Consider the following 20,129-nt stretch of genomic DNA (forward strand, 5'->3'; position numbering starts at 1 on the left):
CGGAAAGATCACCCTGACTTCAGGATGGACTGTGGCTGGGAGGGGAGCAGCACTGAAGGGTTTTGGCCATAGCCCCATCAAGTGATCATGGGAGGCGAGTGGAAGCATTCAAGAGCAATCTAGAAGTTATAATAAGCAGGACTCAGTGATTAATTGGCTGTGAGAGGGAGGGGAAAGGAGATGAGGCCCAGGTTTCTGGCTTGGACAGCTGCTTTGGTGCTGTTTATTGAGGCTCGGGGATAGTCATCATAAAATATATTTTTGGACGTGATTTTAAGGTTGCCTTTGAATTGTCCAAGTGGAGCTGTTCAGCAGGCAATTGGATGTATGGGTCTGGAGCCCCGAAGTGGGATCAGGGCCAGGGTCCTCAGAGGCAAATGGTCGCTGGAGCCAGAAGAGAGGCCGGGGGATCCAGGAAGTGTGTGGAGAGGGTCCAAGGAAACTTTGGCATTTAAGGCAGTGGCTGTGACCATTTTATAGTTATACGGCCATAAATGAACTTCTTCAGTAATGTGCTATGTCTGCCTCAGCATACTCTCCTTACACTATCTTGATCTGAGTACATTGATGCTGTGAATCCCAACTTGTTGGGAGAGTTCCGGATCACCAGTTTATTATGAGAGGACGTAACTCAGGAACAGCGAGATGGAAGAGATGCCTAGGGCAAGGCATGGGGAAGGGGCTTGGAGGTTCCATGTTCTCTCCAGGCACCTCCATGTGTCCACCAGATCAGAAGCTCCTAGGGTGACTTTTTTAATGAGACATTTGCCAAGTTAGTTTTATTCATAATTTTGTTTAAAATGTGTAAAATACAGGGTTTTGCAAGTACACTATAAAATGCTGTTTATGATTAATGTTTCAGTGGACTTTAATAAATTAAATAAGAGGAGAGATATTGTCATAATACTGAAGTAATTAGGACCATTTGCAGAGCATCATGTGTGCCAGGCATTGTGTCAAATGCTTCCCGTGCATTGTCTAGTTAATGCTCACCCATGAAGTGGGTACTGCCCTTTTCCCCATTTGACAGATAGAGGAACTGAGGTCCAAGGCCACACAGCTAGAAAGTTGTAGACTGGAATTGGAGCTTATACAGTCTGTTTCCAGAGTCTGCATACCTGACAACTTGTTCATCCAAAATAAAGATGAGGTTTTCATTGGTATTTGCTTTTGCCAGATGATTTTGTTTCCTTATTCAGAATTTCAAAACTCCTCAACCAGTTTGCATTAGCACATTGCTAAATAATGCTATATTTTGTGCCAGAATAGAAATCACATATGTGTATTAACGCACATGTATTCATATCTAGCCAGTCACGCTACAGGGTTGAGAAAATCTTTGAAGGTAATTAACGATAATTACTTAAGAAATTAAAATGACATGATATGGGAGTACGTAAAATGCTCTTCTCTTGAGGACTATTGTGTACCTGTAAATGCATTTCTACAAGTCTTAGAACCTGGTATGGCTTTATTTTGAGGTGCGAACTCTCTTTTTATCAATCTGTAGCATACAATGTTACAGCTGATCAAGGAGGCAGGCTGCTATAATGGAATCACACCCAGGGACGATTTTCCTGTGACTGAAGTCCTGAACCAGGTGTGCCCATCCACGTGGCGGGGTGCCTGCAAGACCGCCGTGCAGCTGCTGTTTGGCCAAGCTGGACTGGTGAGTGAGCACGTGTGATGGATGGGGGAGAGAATAGAGAAGGACGTTTCAGGCATGTGAGGATGTGGTGTGGGCACATGTGCGAAAACATTGGAGAATTTAAAAAGCACTTTGCTTGCTGCAGGTTTTAGACCAGATAGAAAAGGTAAAGGAAGAACAGCATTAAAAAGTCTTTTTTTGGGCTTCCCTGGTGGCGCAGTGGTTGAGAGTCCGCCTACCGATGCAGGGGACACGGGTTCGTGCCCCGGTCCGGGAAGATCCCACATGCTGCGGAGCGGCTGGGCCCGTGAGCCATGGCCGCTGAGCCTGCACGTCCAGAGCCTGTGCTCCGCAACGGGAGAGGCCACAACAGTGAGGCCCAAGTCTTTTTTTTCCTTTAATAGATTGATAATATGTATTAGCAGGGGACCTAGTTGCAAAATGATGTCTCCTGCTTTCCTGATTTTAAGGAAACCATTACATAAGTAACGATTTGATAGGACCCTTCACCTGGCCTGATTACTCTGGAGCCACAGTGGATGTCTTTCTGTTGCTCAAACACACAAAGCTTCTTCCTGTCTCAGGCCTTTGCCCCTGATGCTCCTTTTTCCTGAGAATACTCCTCTCAGATCTTCATGTGACTCACTCTTTCTCATTTTCCTGATGTCAGCTCAAATATCACCTCCTCCAATGGTATAAGTAGTGCCCCCATCCAGTCACTTTGTATCCCAGTTCTCTGTTTCTGCAATAAAATAACAACATCAACTCAGGTAAGTTTGGTCTTTTCACCTCTGGTGAGAAGAATAACTTTTGCCAAAGTTGGGTGGGGTCAGGAAATCAACACCTAGGTTTTTGTTAGGTACCTTTGACCCGTATACCTTATGTTCTTATCCCACTTTCTAGAATTAAATGACTGCTTTTTGAAGAGTTATAGCATTTCAGAGATTAAAGGAAGCAATTAGAGATTTAGAAAATTAAAGAACTGTTTCTTACTCTAATTCCTACTTTATTCATAAAAGGAGCTGTTGGGAGGATGCAGTCCTTTTGTTTGGTGTGAGTGCGTGCTCAGGTGGCCCAGCTCAGGGTGGTACTGCCTTGTAGAGGGCCAGGTGGGGGCCTGTCCACAGTGGTGAGTTACGTTTTGCTTAAGATCTGTTCCTTAGTATAGGAACCCCTAAGAAAAAGAGTAAACTGGAGACCCCCTGCTGAAGTATGGAGGTTTCCAAAGACCATTTTGGCTGAAACTAGGAGAACCATGGCAATAAGCTCTCCAGAAAGGAGCGTGTAAAATAAGGCAGGAGGACCCAAAGGCTTTTTTTTTTTTTTTTTTAAAGATTTTAGCTTAGTTTTTTAAATATATATTTATTTATTTATTTGGCTGTGCCAGGTCTTAGTTGCCACATGCGGGATCCTTAGTTGCGACATGCAGACTCTTAGTTGCAGCATGTATGTGGGATCTAGTTCCCTGACCAGAGATTGAACCCAGGCCCCTTGCATTGGGAGCACAGAGTCTTAACCACTGGACCACCAGGGAAGTCCCTCAAAGGCTATTTTGAGAAATCATCATTTAAAAAAAAAGTCCCATGTTACTCAGAGAGCAATAACTTCTTCCTAATTCCCTCCGCCTTGATCCCAGGGCACCGTTGTTTGTGACTGATAAAGAACCTTTAGATTATTGTTCTGGGGCTGGGAGGAGAGAGGAAACACCTGCCTGTTCCAACAATGGCTATTACTTGGACAGGAAGTCTTTTCCAAAGGACATTGCAGACCAGCTGTGAGAACTCTCTTTACAGTGGTGGAAATCAACTCCATTAGAGGCTGAATTTGGAATCCTAATAAGCAACTCTGCATGGCTTTGCCTTTTCTGAAATGTTACAGATTTGGTTTTAAAGTGTTTTATGACTATTTTCTTAAAATTCTTTTAGTTATTTGAAAATATATTCATTACTTTGTCAGACTCTTTAAATTACAAAGCATACTGTATCATCTGTGTAGTATTAAAGACTCCTCCAGGGAGTTCTCTGGTTGTCTGGTGGTTAGGACTCCATGCTTTTACTGCTGTGGCCTGGATTCAGTCCCTAGTCGGGGAACTGAGGCCCCACAAGCTGCACGGCATGACCAAAAAATATGAAAAATAAAAAATAAAGACTCTCCTCCAAATAAGAAGAAATCATTGAGAAAAGGGTTGGTTCTTCATTTTTCCTGAAGTAATTTTGTTTATATTGATGGTTGAGGATAAAAGGGTCTTTACAAAAAGCTTCATCGACTTCTGGCTTGGATTCAGTCATTACAGATAGGCTTTTCTAAAGCATTGGTTTGATTTTTAATGACATTTTTACTTCTTTCAAGTGCATAAAGTGAAAAAATACTTAGGAATGAAACAAAAGAAACAAAGTAATTCCTAATTAACATATTTACAATTTGGAAGAAGTACTGAAAATGATTGCAGAGTTCACTACCTCCTGCACCTCGAATGTGTTCGTGTTTATTGAAGTATTACTGTTTTCAGTCATCTTTATTACTTGCTTTTGTCTCCGTGGGGCTCCTGACTGGCCTCTGCGTATCTGTCTTGCTGGGGAATAGTTCTTACCAGAGACCAGAGTCACTCAGCATTGATAGGCTCATGCATTTGATTTGTTTATGATCCGTTTTCCTCTCTGAAAACTGATTTTTGTTTTTGTTTCTCTGTTAGGTGGTGGTTGATACGGCGCAGATTGAAAATAAAGAAGCCTATGCCCCACAGATCAGTTTAGAAGGCTCCAGAATTGTGGTTCAAGTCCCATCCACATGGTAACGTGACTCTTACATTAACACAAGCCAAGCCTAAGCACTGATTGATGTTTGCACATCTTTGAAAAGATTGCATTGTTTTGGACAAACCCTACGCTAGCTCACACAACAGGTCTTAACTACTTGTGCGGGTTTATGGTCAGTGGAGGTATGTTAATGCCATGTGTCATGATTATCGGTACACGATAAGGAAGGCAAGATGTCTGAAAAATAGTCTCATTGACCAGTAATGCATCTAAAATGTTATATACTCATGGGTCATAGTGAGCAATATTATCTTTTTGTGTTACTGAGTCCACAGCTTTTGAACAGAGTATATCATTTTCTCTAAGTCACCCAGCATTTCTTTAAAGCTGAGTACAGAACATAGAACTTCTTCTTCCATTTCTTCTCCTTCTAGCAACAACCCTGCTGATCTGGAGCTCATGTCATTACACACCCAGTGTCACTGCAAATCTGGAGGCAGACTGAGCTGTTCTTATTTTTAATTATTTGATTATATTTGTAAACTTATAATAAAGTATTCTTCTTAATCTATTCAAACAAAAGCTCCTACAGATCAGTAAGAAATGGGCAAGGCACATGGACAGGTAAATCGTAAGAGACATGGTCAACAAAGAGATGAAGAACATGTGTAACCTCACCTAACAAAGAAAGGAAGGCAAAGTAGAAAAACAATACAGTGTCATTTTGCCCATCATGTTGTTGAATTGTTTTAGAATAACAGTACTAGATTTGGGCCAGGCTGTACAAAAACAGGCACAGATGTTGTTGAATAAATCACACAGCCTTTCTGGAGGGCAGTTTCATTTGTCAGACGCCTAAAATAAGGGCTCTGACCTCAGCAGTTCCACCTCTAGGGATTTATCCATGTGATGTGCACACAGATTCAGCTGAAGGATCGGCATCACAGCTTTACTAGTAAACAAGAAAAATTAAGCCTATATTGGAAGACTTTTGCTATTAAAATTATGATCAGAATGAATATTTAACTATGTAGAAAATGTGTAAAGCATTTAGGTAGGAAGAGAGAGAGTTAGTAAGGAACCGTGGCACTATTGGTGTCCACGTGGACTAAAGTGGTAGCTGGGTAATGCATTCGAATTGTATTTAAATCATTTCTTCTTGAAATGTGAGGGGGGTGTCCGGTGGAGATTCTGCCGAAAGTTTTAGAATTTGTTGATATATATCAAGTAAGGGTTGGCAGTTTACTTCATGTCCCAAAATCTCCCTTTTATGAGTTTCTTCCCCACATTTCTAAATTTGATTATTAATGTGGCATAATGTTAATTTATATACATATCTTCATTCCTGTCAAACAGTAGTTGTGTTTTTTTGTTTTTTGTTTTTTTTGGCTGTGCCGTGTGCCTTGTGAGATATTAGTTCCCAGGCCAGGCCCTCAGTAGTGAGAGCGTGGAGTCCTAACCACTGACTGCCAGGGAATTCCCCAAGCAGTAGATTAAAAGCTCACTTTTTTGTAAGATTTTTGTGTTCCTGAATTCTTAATTTGTTTTCTAATTCACGTTCTTATTGAAAAATATTAAACTTAACCAGGATTCTCATTTTAAAGGAAACATTTTCGGGCTTCCCTGGTGGTGCAGTGGTTGAGAATCTGCCTGCTAATGCAGGGGACATGGGTTCAAGCCCTGGTCTGGGAGGATCCCACATGCCGCGGAGCAACTGTGCCCATGAGCCACAACTGCTGTGCCTGCGCGTCTGGAGCCTGTGCTCCGCAGCAAGAGAGGCCGCGATAGTGGGAGGCCCGCGCACCGCAATGAAGGGTGGCCCCGCTTGCCACAACTAGAGAAAGCCCTTGCACAGAAACGAAGACCCAACATAGCAAAAATAAATAAATTAATTAATAAACTCCTACCCCCAACATCTTCTTAAAAAAAAAAGAAAAGAAAACATTTTCAACTCTTGGCTAATTGGGTGAATATAAACAGTACTAAAATGGTTAACCCTGCAGTTTACTTCCACAACTGTCCCTGTATGATTGATTTCCTTTGTAATTCATTGCACCTCCTTGAAAGACCTCATAGACTGCAATTACTTGGAGAGGCTCCCTCTGCTGGCTACTTTTGGTAAAAATGCAAAGTTTTATGTTTTTGTTTCAAGTTACAGAATATGTGCTTGTTGAGAACTCAAAAAGAAGTGATTGCTTTATTCCACCTTTGGAAAAAATGAAATTATTAGCAAAACTAGTCAAGAATTTATTATATGCTTTGCTTTTAATAAAATGAAGTGTCTAGCTGCCAGATACATTTTTTTCCCCAAAGAAAGTAAAACCTTACTTAGATTTTTTTAACTTGTCATGCTTAAGCTATTCACCCATTCTTTCTTTCAACAAATATTTACTGAGTACCTAATATGTGATGGACACTGTTCTAGGCTCTGGGAATTTAATCATGAGCAAGACAGACAGGGTCCCCGCCCCTAATAGAGCTGGCTTCGTTATGGCATGGGGTTGGGGAGGGGACAGCTAATAAGCATAGCAGTTAACTTCAAGCACTGGCAAGCGTATGAGGGGAATAAGAATAGAGTGACATCATCTGATGGAGAATAACAGGTAGAGATGGCAGGAGGAGGCTATTTTGGATGAGGAGGTCAGTAATGAAGGGTCTCTTTAAGGATGTGACATTTGAGAGGAGCCTGCCATGCAGAGAGCAAATGGGGAAAGCATCCCAGGCAGAAGGAACAGCAAATGCAAAGGCCTGAGGAATGAGCTGGCATGGCTGGAATTATGCTAGGTGGTGTTGAAGACGGGGATTCATAGAAGCCAGGACTTGCAGGGTCCCTGAGGGACTTGGATTTTATCTAAGAACAGGTAGAAGCAAACGTAAGGTAGATAGATAGTGGGAAGCAGCCGCAGAGCACAGGGAGATCAGCTCGGTGCTTTGTGACCGCCTGGAGGGGTGGGATGGGGAGGGTGGGAGGGAGGGAGATGCATGAGGGAAGGGATGTGGGAACAGATGTATATGTATGACTGATTCACTTTGTTATAAAGCAGAAACTAATAAAAAAAAAAAAAAAAAAAAAAAAAGAACAGGTAGAAGGTTTTAAGCCAGTCTGGGTGATTTGTCAAAAGAATGGATTTAGTCTCTTCAGGGGTTTTTATTGATCAACTCTCAAGACTGATGAATAAAATTAAAATGCCAATTTGTTGATTTTTAGAAAGAGAAATTATTGTTATCACCAGGAACTCCTTTCTGCATGACCAAAAAATGCTCATCTAGTGGGCAAACATGTGACCAGCCAGATCACAAGTAGAAGTTGGCTTGGGAACATAGAACAAGTGTGTCCTGGTAATCAGCGATTCCAGGCTGAGAGAATCAGGTGCATGAACCTTGGCCAGGTCCACTGGCCAAGATTCTCTCCCAGGAGCCCAGGGTCTGACTGGGCATTGGCAGAGCTTACCTTGTTGCTCACTTATTCCAGTGTTTCTGAGGCTGGCTGGCTCACATCCTCACAGATACATTTCTTCTCAAGCCAAAGTCATGTTGGGGAGTGCTGCTGCCTCCTTAGGATGGCTTTGCAAGTGTTGATTTCACCATTTAACTCCCAGAGAGCCTAGGAACAGACAGCATCTTCCTGGTTCTCCCTCTCAGAAAAGGCTTTTTGGTGGAGGTGCCCTGGGTGGGCAGTGGGGACCTGAATGGTGGGAGGCAGCTCTCAGCGGGGAACAGTCCAGGCAAAGGTCCTGAGATGTGGGCAAACCCAACTTACTCAGGGCGTGTGAGAAGGCCTCATAGCTGAGACAAGGTGAGGAGAGGTGACAGCAAAGAGAGGTGTGGCCAGAGAGGCAGGAGGGCCAGGCCACAAAGAGCTGTGGTGAGGGGTTTGGATTTTATTTCAGTCATGATAGGATGCCACTGGCGGGTTTTGCACAGGGGAGTGGTGTATTCTGATTTGTGCTACAGGAGGCTCTGTTGCTACGTGGAGGGTGGGCCTTGGAGGGACAGGACTGGAGAAAAGGAGACCAGCTGGGAGGCTGGTCCTGAGACGCAGGCGCTGGTGGTGTCTTGGAGTAGAGCAGCAACGAGAGGTGGTGGAAGTGCCTGGATTCGGACTGTGTTATGGAAGAGCCGGCAGGATCTGCTGATAGGCTGGGTGTAGGAAGTGGGGAAAACCAGCAATGACTCTTAGGTAGACAGCTGTGCTGCATACTTACTGAGGAAGTCATAGGATTCAGAGTGGTTTTGGCGGGAGGAGAGGGATCAAGAGTTGTACTGACCAGGCTCCCTTTGAGCTGCCTGGTAGGTGTGCAGGGAGAGCTGTCAAAGGTGCATTTAGATATGTGAGGGTGGCGATCAGGAGAAAGGTCTAGACTGGCGAAGACAACTTGAGAGTCTTTATTGTAGGGATGGTCTATAAAACCACAGGACCACGTGCAGTCCTCTAAGAAGAAGGGACGAAGCCTGGAACGTGCCACGATGCAGAGGGAGGGGAAGGAGGAGGAGGACGAGACCAAGAAGGAACTGCCAGCCAGGTAGGAGGAAAACGGAGCAAGGTTGGGGTCTCCAGGGCTGCAGAAGACAGTGATCCAGGAGGAAGGAGACATTGCATGATGTTGCTGAGAGACTGAGTAAAGTGGAGACAGGTAACTGACCCTTGACATTGGCAAGATCTGAGTTGTCTGATAAAAGCTATTTTAGTGGAGTTATAGGGATGAACACCTGGTCAGAGTGTGATGAAAGGAGAATAGGAGGTAAGGAGGAGGAGGAGACTGTGATTTTGTTAAAATGGGGAGCAGAGGGGCTTCCCTGGTGGCGCAGTGGTTGAGAGTCCGCCTGCCGATGCAGGGGACACGGGTTCGTGCCCCGGTCTGGGAGGATCCCACATGCCGCGGAGAGGCTGGGCCCGTGAGCCATGGCTGCTGAGCCTGCGCGTCCGGAGCTTGTGCTCCGCAACGGGGGAGGCCACAACGGTGAGAGGCCCGCGTATCGCAAAAAAAAAAAAAAAAATGGGGAGCAGAAAAGTGGGGCAGTATCTGGAGTGGATGTGGGGCTAAGAGCAGGTGGTTGGCAATGCTGGTTTGTTTGCCAAAGGGAATATCACAGGGGAGAAACGGGGTGATTACTCGAGGGAGGTCCTTGGGAAAAAAGCAAGGCTGTACGGCGCATGTTGTGCTCAGGTGGAGGGTCAGCCCGTGGCAAGAGCAGGTCTTGTGCTCTGACAGCAGGGCAGGCAGTGTGTGTGGGCACAGACACTGGTGAACTGGTGGGATTAGTGGTGAGGGTGGTTGAAATAGATCTCATCTGCTTATGTGTTTTCTCAATTAAGTGAGAGTTGAGATAGCAAAGAATGGGAGATGGTAGGGATAGCAGAGCTTTGAGGAGGGGGAAGGTAAAACAGTCATCTTGGAAAGGGAAAAGATTAATTTACGGGAAAACCATGTTTATTGTTTATCTGAAGTTTGCCAGGCTGGCAGACAGATTTTTTCCCTCCACTGACCCTTGGTTTCTTAGGTACAGGTGTGAAGTGCTGTAGCAGGAGGGAAGGGTGGGACGTTATGTAAGAAGTTTGTAAAGGAGTACATACTGTGCCAGAGCACAGAATCTCAGCAGGGTAGAGAGGAAAATAAGGGCCGAAGCCGATGTTGGACAGTGAGAGGGCATTAGGGCCCTTGGAAGGCAAACCCTCCACCGAGCTCTTCTCTTCCTACTAAACAGACTCTAGACAGTTAGAAATCTATGGAGACCCCAAGCCCTATTGCTTCCTCCTCCTTTTGTGGAGCAACAAGCACAAGTGTTAGCCCTGTCATCCTCTCAATGTTCTTAAAATTACCAAATTTTTATCTGGTGCCAAAAGCTGTGGCCTTTTGTATAAGGCCTGCTTGAAACCCCTTTGCGGACAAGTGCAGCCCAGACTCACGCAGCCCGTTTCATGCCTAGGTGCCTGAAAGAAGACCCCGCTACCATGTCCCTGCTGCAGAGAAGCCTCGATCCCGAGAAGACCCTGGGTCTGGTGGATGTGCTCTACACGGCTGTGCTGGACCTCACCCGCTGGAGGGCAGGGAGGTTAGTGTCCCCACCCAGCACTTGAATTGGTTCACGTTCAGGTCCACACCTAGGGACAGTGTGACCACTTATAGGGTCATGTGAGAGTACGTCACTGATAGTATGTTAGTAAATAAGGCAAGAAAGGGAACTATTCGGCAACTTTTTTTTGGAATAATTTCAAATTTACAGAAAAGTTGCAAGAATAGTACAAAGAATTGCCCTTTACCCAGATTCCCCAGTGTTAACATTTTTGCCTTCATTTGTTTTATCATTTCAGAGTTAAGTACATCAAGGGGATTTTAACCCAACTCACATTCTCCTTATGAACTAAGAGCAGAAAAATATTTAGAAAATTTACTTATATCTTGCATGACATTTATTCATATCTGAAAGTAGCTAACAGGTGCAAGGTTATCTCTTTGTGAATTAACTTTAGAACCAGTAGAGACCTTAAACATCTAGCCGTGGGCCCTCCCCATGTCTTCATTCATGAGCCCAGAACAGTGAGGTGACTTATCCAGGGTCACACCAGCCATGACCTGCCCAGCTCCTACCCATGCCCTTTCTATCTCTAGGGCTTTCTTTCAGTACTGGAAAAAAGTCCTTGGAAGACTTCGGAAGTAACAACCATCTGTTCTTGGCACTGTCTGTGAATTACTTCCAAGGACAACAGTGCTGCATAGTGTCCCTGGGTCCTGCCCATTCACCCCTCTCTGCTGTGTGCATTTGTCCGTTGACCCTCTGCTGGATCTGCCAGGCTCCCAGTCCCCATCATCCAGGCACAGAGCTGGCCTCTGCCAGTTGCGTATCCCACTCTAGCTGTGTTTTGCTCTCCTGTGTTGCGGTCAGAGGGTTTCACTCAAAATCCTCAGGCCAGAAATCTAATGTAGTTTTCACAGCCCTGCGTTAGACATGGTAGATTTTTTATAATAAATATAGATAGTAAGTCCTTAAATTATGTACTCTTAAAACTCTTGGGTGTTTATTTATCTATAAAATAAATGAACCTGATACCAAACAAAGAGGTCTTTTTATTCTTAAAGTCTTTCTTAAATACCAAAGAGATCCATTTCATTGTCCAATTTGTATATTTGTCCTTTTTTTTAATGCATTTCTCTTTAAATAGGGAACAAGCTTTACCCTGCATACAAATCCAGCTTCAAAGGGAGATCTGTGATTTTGGAAATCAGGCTGACTTGCCTTCTGGGAATGGAAACAAATCTTCAGGTGGCCTGCAGAAGACCTTCTCCAAACTGACATCCCGGTTCACCAAGAAAGCTTCATGTACCAGCTCTAGCAGCAGCACGAATTATTCCATTCCAAATACCCCTTCCAAAAATATCTTCATATCTGGGTGTTCAGAAGAGAAGGCCAAAATGCCCAGTAATACTGATTCAAGATTACAAAGCATTTTGAACATTGGTAATTTCCCTAGGACTGCAGACCCTTCACAGTCAGCTCAGAATTCCAGTAATCAGATGGCCAATGGTTTTCTCATGGAGAGGCATGACAACTTCCTGCAAGGGGATGATGGCAAGGACGAGAAGGGTATGAACCTACCAACCGATCAGGAAATGCAGGAGGTGATAGATTTTCTGTCGGGCTTTAACATGGGCCAGTCACATCAGGGCTCCCCACTGGTGACAAGGCGTAATTCTGCTGCCATAGCCATGGTGACTGAGCAGAAGGCAGGAGCTATGCAGCCACAGCAGCCGTCACTGCCAGTGCCCCCTCCACCGCGGCCTCCCCAGGCTAGGGCACACACACCTCTGGCACCCCAGCCGGGCCTGGCACCTCAGCAGCAGTCCCCAAAGCAGCAACAACCCCAGGTCCAGTACTACCAACACCTGCTCCAACCCGTTGGACCGCAGCAGCCCCTGCCCCAGCATCGGGCTCCTGGGAAATGGGTACACGGCTCATCCCAGCAGCCAACACAACCCATTGGAGCCGGTCTGTCTCCCCTTGGCCAGTGGCCTGGCATATCTGATCTCAGTTCTGACTTGTACAGCTTGGGTCTGGTGAGCAGTTATATGGATAATATGATGTCGGAGGTTTTGGGACAGAAGCCACAGGGACCTAGAAATAACACCTGGCCAAACCGTGACCAAAGCGATGGAGTCTTTGGGATATTGGGAGAGATTCTGCCTTTTGATCCTGCAGGTATGTGAGCCCCCACCTCCCCATCTTGGGGTTTTAACTTAAATATTATCACCAAAGACTTCATAGGGCCCATCTACCACATCCTTACTTATATGAGGCAGTGACTTAATCCCCCTTTAAAGACCATTTCTCACTGTCTGATGGCAAGTATTGGGCAGTTCCAGCAAAGGTAGGAAGCAGTGGTTAGAATGAGTCTGATAAGGTAAGTGGAACTAATTTTCTCACTTTATAGAGGGCAGAATTGAGGCTAAAAGAAGTTGAATGGCTGAAAGTCCCATAGTTCAAGAGGGCTCCAATCTGGGCCCTCCCATTCATGGGAGCTAATATGGCTGGCCCTTCGTGGGCTGCTTTTTTCCTGATTACATAACCTGTTATGTGATTCGTTTTTGCCTAAACTCTAGAACCAGTGAAAGGTAGTAAGGCACCCTCCTGCCTTCATAGAATATAGCTTTTCCTGGCCTAGACAGTGTGAAGATTCACCAGAGTTATCTTAGGAAATTAGAAAAAGAATTTAGAAACAAAACAAAAATAAACTAGGAGGAGGAATTAATTAAGGATAAAAGTTGTTGTACACCTGAAACTAACATAATATCGTAAATCAACTATACTTCAATTTAAAAAAATGGATAGGGCTTCCCTGCTGGCGCAGTGGTTGAGAGTCCGCCTGCCGATGCAGGGGACACGGGTTCATGCCCCGGTCCGGGAAAGATCCCACATGCTGCGGAGCAGCTGGGCCCGTGAGCCATGGCCGTTGAGCCTGCGCGTCTGGAGCCTGTGCTCTGCAACGGGAGAGGCCACAACAGTGAGAGGCCCACATACCGCAAAAAAAAACCAAAAAAAACCAAAACACATCTCTTTGCTGGAAATAGAATTTAAAAAAAGAAGACTCCTCAATAAAAAATTTCCAGAATTAGTAAGTGAATCTGGTAAGGTGGGTAGATGCAAGGTAAATAGATAGAAATCGATTACTTTTTTCCTCTTAATTTAGCAAGTGGTACATAGAAGTGGAAAATATATTTCACTCACAAGGGCTGTGAAATACTGTAAGTAAATATAGCACATATTTATATAAATAACCACCAGAAGAGGAGATTCCCTACTAAATGAACCCAGCATTAACTATTAAAGGAAAGAAATGTTTTTGTATGTCTTCTCAAAATTCCTCATACTGCTGCTCATGCTGTCTTGTTCTTGCTCTCCTTGGGTGGGTGAATGTGGGGAACCCCTGGGGATGTGGGGAAGGGCAAACGGTTCCACCCTGCTATGGAAGAGCAAGCCCACCTGCCTGCCACCAGCTGGGTGGGTGTGGCACATTTTCTTAATTACTGATAAACAGTGTACATTTTTTGACAGTCCTATAATTAAATCCAGAGTATAAATGGTGTTTGGCAGAATTTTATCATCTTTGATCTCTATTGAGGCCTAAACAGCCTTTATGTCTTTAGCCTAGGAATCCTACTAGCTTTTCCTTCTGGATGTTCCTTTCTGATCTTCAAGTTCTTAATGTAGCTTCCTGCAGATGCCACCCCACGGGCATAAGGTCTACGTAGCCCTTTTTACAAATTAAGAAAGGGCAATCTGGATGGATGAATTACAGAAGGCACCCTCTCAGGCAGGGGCAGCTAGAACAGAGTGCCCCCTCTGGACAGGCACACAGAGCCCCTGCTCTACCCGGTGTGGGCATCTTTGTGCCGTGCACACCTGGCAGCTCCCTGAGAGAAAAAGCTAAGAGTGGGATTGAGCCCTAGTGTCTTTCCCAACTTGAAGCTAAAAAGTACATGCTGCTGAGTCATATTCAGTTTGTGACCTATAGATGTTTTCCTACCATATCTTTTTGTTTGACTTTCTCTGAACTTCTCCTATGCTGTTTTTCCTCCTACTTGTACGGCCCTGCACATCCTTACTCAGTTCTGCCCAGTACGTTTCCATCTACCTCTTAATGCATTTTAAAATTTTATCTTATTTGTTACCACTCATTATCTTCAAACTGAATTAGCAGATCTGCCTTCAATATCCAGGAAAATATTGGATCAGAGTTGAGCCCAAGGGGGAAGGGCAGGTATTCTCTATCTGACCCTGATGCTTTTATAACCTTCAGGTTATTTCTTGGCTGAAGTCATCATCTGATTTTCTTAGTTGTTAAGTATGTAGCACCACACACTGGAAAGTTTTTTGGGTTTTTTTTGTTTTTCTTTTTGATGTGGACCATTTTTAAAGTCTTTATTGAATTTGTTACAATATTGCTTCTGTTTTATGTTTTGGTTTTTTTGGCCCCAAGGCATGTGGGATCTTAGCTCCCTGACCAGGGATTGAACCCGCACCCCCTGCATTGGAAGGCGAAGTCTTAACCACTGGACTGCCAGGGAAGTCCCTGGGAAGTTTTAAAGTAACTAGCATTTGTCTTTAAAATTTAGTCATGGCTAAAGCAAACCTTTCTGTTCTCTCTTTATTTTGTCTTAGTGCACATTCAGCCTGCCCCAGTCCTAGGCATACCCCTTCCTGACAGTCCCTATGCACACACCATACCCCATCTTCAGACCCATGTACTGAAATCCCCATCTCACCGCAGCAGGCTGCAGGGCAAATCCTGCAGCCCTCTCTGGGTCACAAGCCTGGTAGCCCCTCACCACTTTTCACTGTGTGTGTCACCAAGACATCCTCAGAAGGTAGGGAAGAAAACAAGAGGCCACTTTGGCCCCAAATCTTGTTTATCCCTTTGTCTTAACGCAGTGGGTTCAGACCCCGAGTTTGCACGCTATGTGGCAGGAGTGAGCCAAGCAATGCAGCAGAAGCGGCAAGTCCAACACGGTCGCCGCCCCGGCAACCCCCGGGGCCACTGGCCACCCATGGATGATGCCCATCGGACCTGGCCTTTCCCAGAGTTCTTTGCAGAAGGGTGAGTGCTGGATGTGGGAGGGAAGCTGAGTTTGGGACCTGGGTGTTCCCCATGGGGCCTTTGTGCACCCTTATCAGGCAGTTCATTTCTAGGCCCCCACGTGAGAGAGTGGCAGATGGTCAAATTCTCAGGGGGTCAGAGCTTTGTGACTGACTGTAGGATGCCAAGTGGCATGTTGTGTCCCTGTGAACACACCATTGGTATAAATTGGTGATTTTTGAGACAGGCTCTTCTGCTCTAGACAAGGATCTTATTTGGTGGTGTTTGTGAAGTGATTGCATGTTTAACACAGTCTTTAGCTGAAATGAGCATGGCTATGAAACCTGTATCATTTATGGAATGTGATCCTTGTAGCCTACAAAAACCAAAGGTTTTCAGTTCAGTGTTTGAGAGAACTGTGGATTTTCATCATAAAGACATCTGAGGACTGATTTTTTTTACATCTCTTGTTGCTACCTGGTTAATAACTCTGCACAGCTAAAGACCATCTCAGCTTTTTGTTTGGTCTAAAATGAATTTCATCTATAAACCACAGGCTTCTGAGGAGTTTTTAGAGGAAAGAGAGAGACAAGAGACCACTCTTGGGTTGTGAGATGAGTGCAGGGAAAAGACTGTTGTTTTCGGGCTGGGGCGGGGGTGAGGGCTGGCCTCGGGCTGTCCAGCCGGTGTCCAGGCTGGCTTCAGGAGGCCCAGAACCAGCTTCTCTCTTTGGCTTTCAGGGATGGCCTGCACAGCGGCTGGTCGGGTGCTCAGGGAGACTCGGCCAGCTCGAGTGACGAGACGTCCTCCGCCAACGGGGACAGCTTGTTCTCCATGTTTTCAGGGCCTGACCTCGTTGCTGCTGTCAAGCAGAGAAGGTATGAAGAAAATTTTAAACCAAAGGACAGAGGGGTCTGTAAATGTGAACCACAGCTGTTCCTCTTACAAAGTTCAGTAGCCCCATCACTCCCAGTCAGCCGTGTGTGAAAGAGGCAGAGGGCCTCTTCCAGTACTGTCTTGCTGAAGCTTGTGTGGTGACTTAAAGTTGGGTTGAGTCTTTGCTGGTAGAACAGCCTCATGCAAGTGGTAGCCCACAATACCAGTATGACAGGCAGGGAGTATTGTGGAGAACACGGTCTGCTGATGCTGGTCTGTGCCTTATGGGAGGCAGCCCTTCCCGTGGGAGGAGCAGGACCAGGACAACCAAGTTCTAACCTAGGGCTCTCCAACAGGCTTTGCAACTCCAAACATGGGCCTGGCCCTCTCTGACCCTCTATTTCTTTGTCAAAGGTGGAACTGGATAAAATGACCCCCGAATGGTATTTCAAAGTTGAAAAAAATAGTTACATAGTATATTCAGATCTGAAGTTTTCAAAAGTAGTCACAAAAATTAAAATGGGCCCTGAAATAAGAGAAGAATTTGTTTAGAAAGAAATGCAGAGACTGTTGTGGGTGTGAGGAAGCAGAGGCCCAGAGGTGGCGTTCTAAAGGACATGGGCAGGAATAGAGAGCATGCACGGTCGCCAGGGCATCAGAAGTCATGCTGTGGAGGGGACAGGGAGGCCACGTAGCATGGCCCTCGTGTCACGGGGTCAGGCTTCATTGGATAAGCAATGGGGAGCAGGTAGATAAAGACGGAAGGGTACCTGAGTCACACAGAGTAGGATGCACAGAGCAGTTACGGTGGTGATGACAGTGATTGCTGATACAAGCTAGGGTGCATTCTTTGTGCCAGGCCCTGGGTTAAGCGTTCATGTACAGTTTCTCACTTAATTCTCACAAACACTGTATTTGTTTGCTAGGGCAACCATATCAAAGAACCACAGACTGGGGACTTAACGACAAGAATTTATTTTCTCGTAGTTCTGGAGGCTAGAAGTCTTGAGATCAAGGTGTCAGCAGGGTTGATTTCTTCTGAGGCCTCTCTCCTTTGCTTGCAGATGGCCGTCTTTACCCTGTATCTTCACATGGTCTTCCCTCTGTGTCGTCTGTGTCCTAATCTTCTCTTATTATAAGGACGCCAGTCATATTGGGTTGGAGCTCACCCTAATGACTTCATTTTAACTTAATTAGTTGTTTAAACAACTTATCTCTAAATACAGTCACATTCTGAGGTACTGGAAGTTAGGGCTTTAGCATTTGAATTTGGGCGGGGGAGGGACACCTTCATTTATTCAGTAGCACCCATCATGTACCAGGCACTGGTGATACAGCAGCAAACAAATCAAAGTCCCCTTCCTCATGAAACTGATATTCTATTGAAGGAAGGCCGATAAAAAAAATCCCAAATATGTCAGTTTGGATTAGGTGCTATGAAGAAAAATAAAGTAGGGTATGAGGGCAGAGAATGAGGGGAAAGGTGGATTTTCTGTGTTCTGAATGGCAGTCAGGGAGGCCTCTGATGAGCAGAAAGCTGAACAAAATGATAGAGCAACTGGTGAGAAATTGTCAGTGGGGTATGTGAGAGAGAAGAATCAAGGGTAAGACGCAAGTTTTTGGCCTGAGCATCTATGTGAAAGAGGGTGCCATGGACTGAGACACGGAGGACTGTAGGAAGAGCAGGACTGAGCCTTGGAAAGATCTGAAGACTTCTGTTTTAGGCACAGGATATTAGAGAGGCTGACTAGACGTCTAGAAAGGCAGTTGTAGCACCACCTCTGCAGAGGCTGCTGTCTGCACGTAGGAGCACTGATAGACTGGTTTACTTGGCTCTGTGCCTGCTATGCCTGCCTTGCATTCAACATAATAACAGGAATTTTTTCATGTTAGTAGTAAAATTAACAGCCTTTTGTTTTGTTTTTGTCACCTATCCCCAGTGCATGGTAAACAATCAGTCTGTATGTGTTGAATAAATGAACAAAAGGCTGGAGCTGGTGGACTCAGCAGCTGAAACAGCCAGTGCCAGTCTTCATGCCCACCACCTCTGCCCCAGCCCAGCCCTATGACGGCCTGCTGAGTGCACCACTCCATGGTGACCCACCTTAGTCCCCTGCATGTAGTGGACCCAAGGCCTCCTCACCTAGAACCAGTGCCTGAAGACAGCCGAGCCAAGTGGCTAGGGTGTCCTCTGGAGAGAAGCTGGACGGGAAGCCAGGTGACCACTGCACTGACCTCTTGGTTCTTTCAGGAAGCACAGCAGTGGAGAGCAGGAGACCAGCACGCTGCCCTCACCGCCTCTTCTTACCACAGTGGAGGACATGAACCAGGTATTGTGGGCCCTGCTCTCTCCACAGAGGGCTGGCTTTATGGGTACAGACCATGAGTAAGGTTCCAAAGCTTAACTTTTAAGAGGGCCTCAAAGCACCGAGGGGTTCTTTGTGGTTCAATGAGAGGTTCTTTATGGGAACAACTTTCTTCCTGTGATTTTTGTCTAAATGATTAGCCATCTCAGCTGACTCAGAGCCACAGAGGAAGCTCTGGGGCTGTGCTGTCTAATATGACAGCCATTAGCCACATGTAGCTACTTAAATTGAAATTACTTAAATATAAAGAAAGATCGAGTTCTTCAGTTGCACTGGCCATGTGCAGTGAGCAGCTACTGTACTGGATGGCGCAGACAGAGAACATTTCTGTCTGAAATGTTGCGAGTTCTGTTAGACGTGCTGCTCCAGAACTGTGGAGAGGGCTGGGGCTCTCACCCTGTTTCCTCAGTGGGTATAAGGACCAGAGATCTGGGGAGGTGGGAAAAGATGATCAATTGCCAGAAATGCCACTAAGAACCCTCTTCTGTCTCTCAGGATAACAAAACCAAAACGTGGCCACCCAAAGCCCCCTGGCAACACCCTTCCCCACTGCCCAGCACCCTGCCTGGCCCAAGTGCACCACTCTATGCAGTCGCCAGCCCTGGCAGCCAGTGGAATGACACCATGCAGATGCTGCAGTCCCCAGTGTGGGCCGCCACCACCGACTGCAGCGCCGCCTCCTTCACCTACGTGCAGACCCCGCCGCAGCCCACACCCCCACCAGCACACAAGGCAGCACCCAAGGGCTTCAAGGCCTTCCCCGGGAAGGCTGAGCGCAGGCCGGCCTACTTGCCCCAGTACTGACCCAGGACCAGCCTGCCTGCCTGCTCAGAGCTGTTGGGGCCAGTGTCCCCACCCCAGGGCTAATTAGCTGGCACCAGCCCCGCAGAGGACCAGTGCACCCTTGTCCCAGGCAGGGATCCTTGGGGATGGGGGTGGTTGGCAACTCCAAGCCTTTAAGGCCTGGCTTCTCAAAACTTTGGAGGCATCAGACGCCTGGAGGGCCAGCTGAAGATGGAGTTTTCTGACCCTCCTCAAGGAGATGCTGGGGGATCTTCGAGTTTAATAAGCACCTCTGGTGATTCTGATGCAGGTGGGCCACAGGCCACACTTTGAGAAACACAGCTCTCTTAAGTTTGTAGTCCCACTGTGTGTGTTGGGAAGGCCTCAGGCCTGAAGGCTGAGAGCAAAACTGACCATTCATCTGAAACCCTCCCGTTCCCCCTCCTTAACACATTGAGTGATGACCACACACCAATCACTGTATTTTATAGCTATTTTTCATATAGGTTTTTAGTTAAAACATCTCCTGCCTAAAATGCATTGAATATTTTAAGATAACAAATAGAGTGGCTGGAGGTTTGTTCAACACTATCTTTATTTAAGCTTATACGAACTGGGCAAAGTATAGA

The 20,129-nt window shown here is 45.8% G+C and overlaps 1 protein-coding gene across 1 annotated transcript in view; it reads left to right on the top strand.

Annotated features, from left to right (window-relative positions):
• The window catches only part of GARRE1 (granule associated Rac and RHOG effector 1), a gene marked incomplete at both ends in the record, with an annotated part of 45,663 nt that extends 26,142 nt beyond the window's left edge, over positions 1–19,521 (top strand). Inside the window, 8 exons of the mRNA XM_079724411.1 lie at positions 1,511–1,669; positions 4,341–4,438; positions 10,333–10,458; positions 11,567–12,600; positions 15,331–15,496; positions 16,216–16,353; positions 18,603–18,681; positions 19,213–19,521. Of these exons, the coding sequence (XP_079580537.1) occupies positions 1,511–1,669; positions 4,341–4,438; positions 10,333–10,458; positions 11,567–12,600; positions 15,331–15,496; positions 16,216–16,353; positions 18,603–18,681; positions 19,213–19,521 (2,109 nt within the window). The remainder of the gene's footprint in view (positions 1–1,510; positions 1,670–4,340; positions 4,439–10,332; positions 10,459–11,566; positions 12,601–15,330; positions 15,497–16,215; positions 16,354–18,602; positions 18,682–19,212) is intronic.
• Positions 19,522–20,129: the final 608 nt, after the last annotated feature.

The sequence above is a fragment of the Hyperoodon ampullatus genome, assembly GCF_949752795.1.
Source record: "Hyperoodon ampullatus genome assembly, chromosome: 18".
Lineage (NCBI taxonomy): Eukaryota > Metazoa > Chordata > Mammalia > Artiodactyla > Ziphiidae > Hyperoodon > Hyperoodon ampullatus.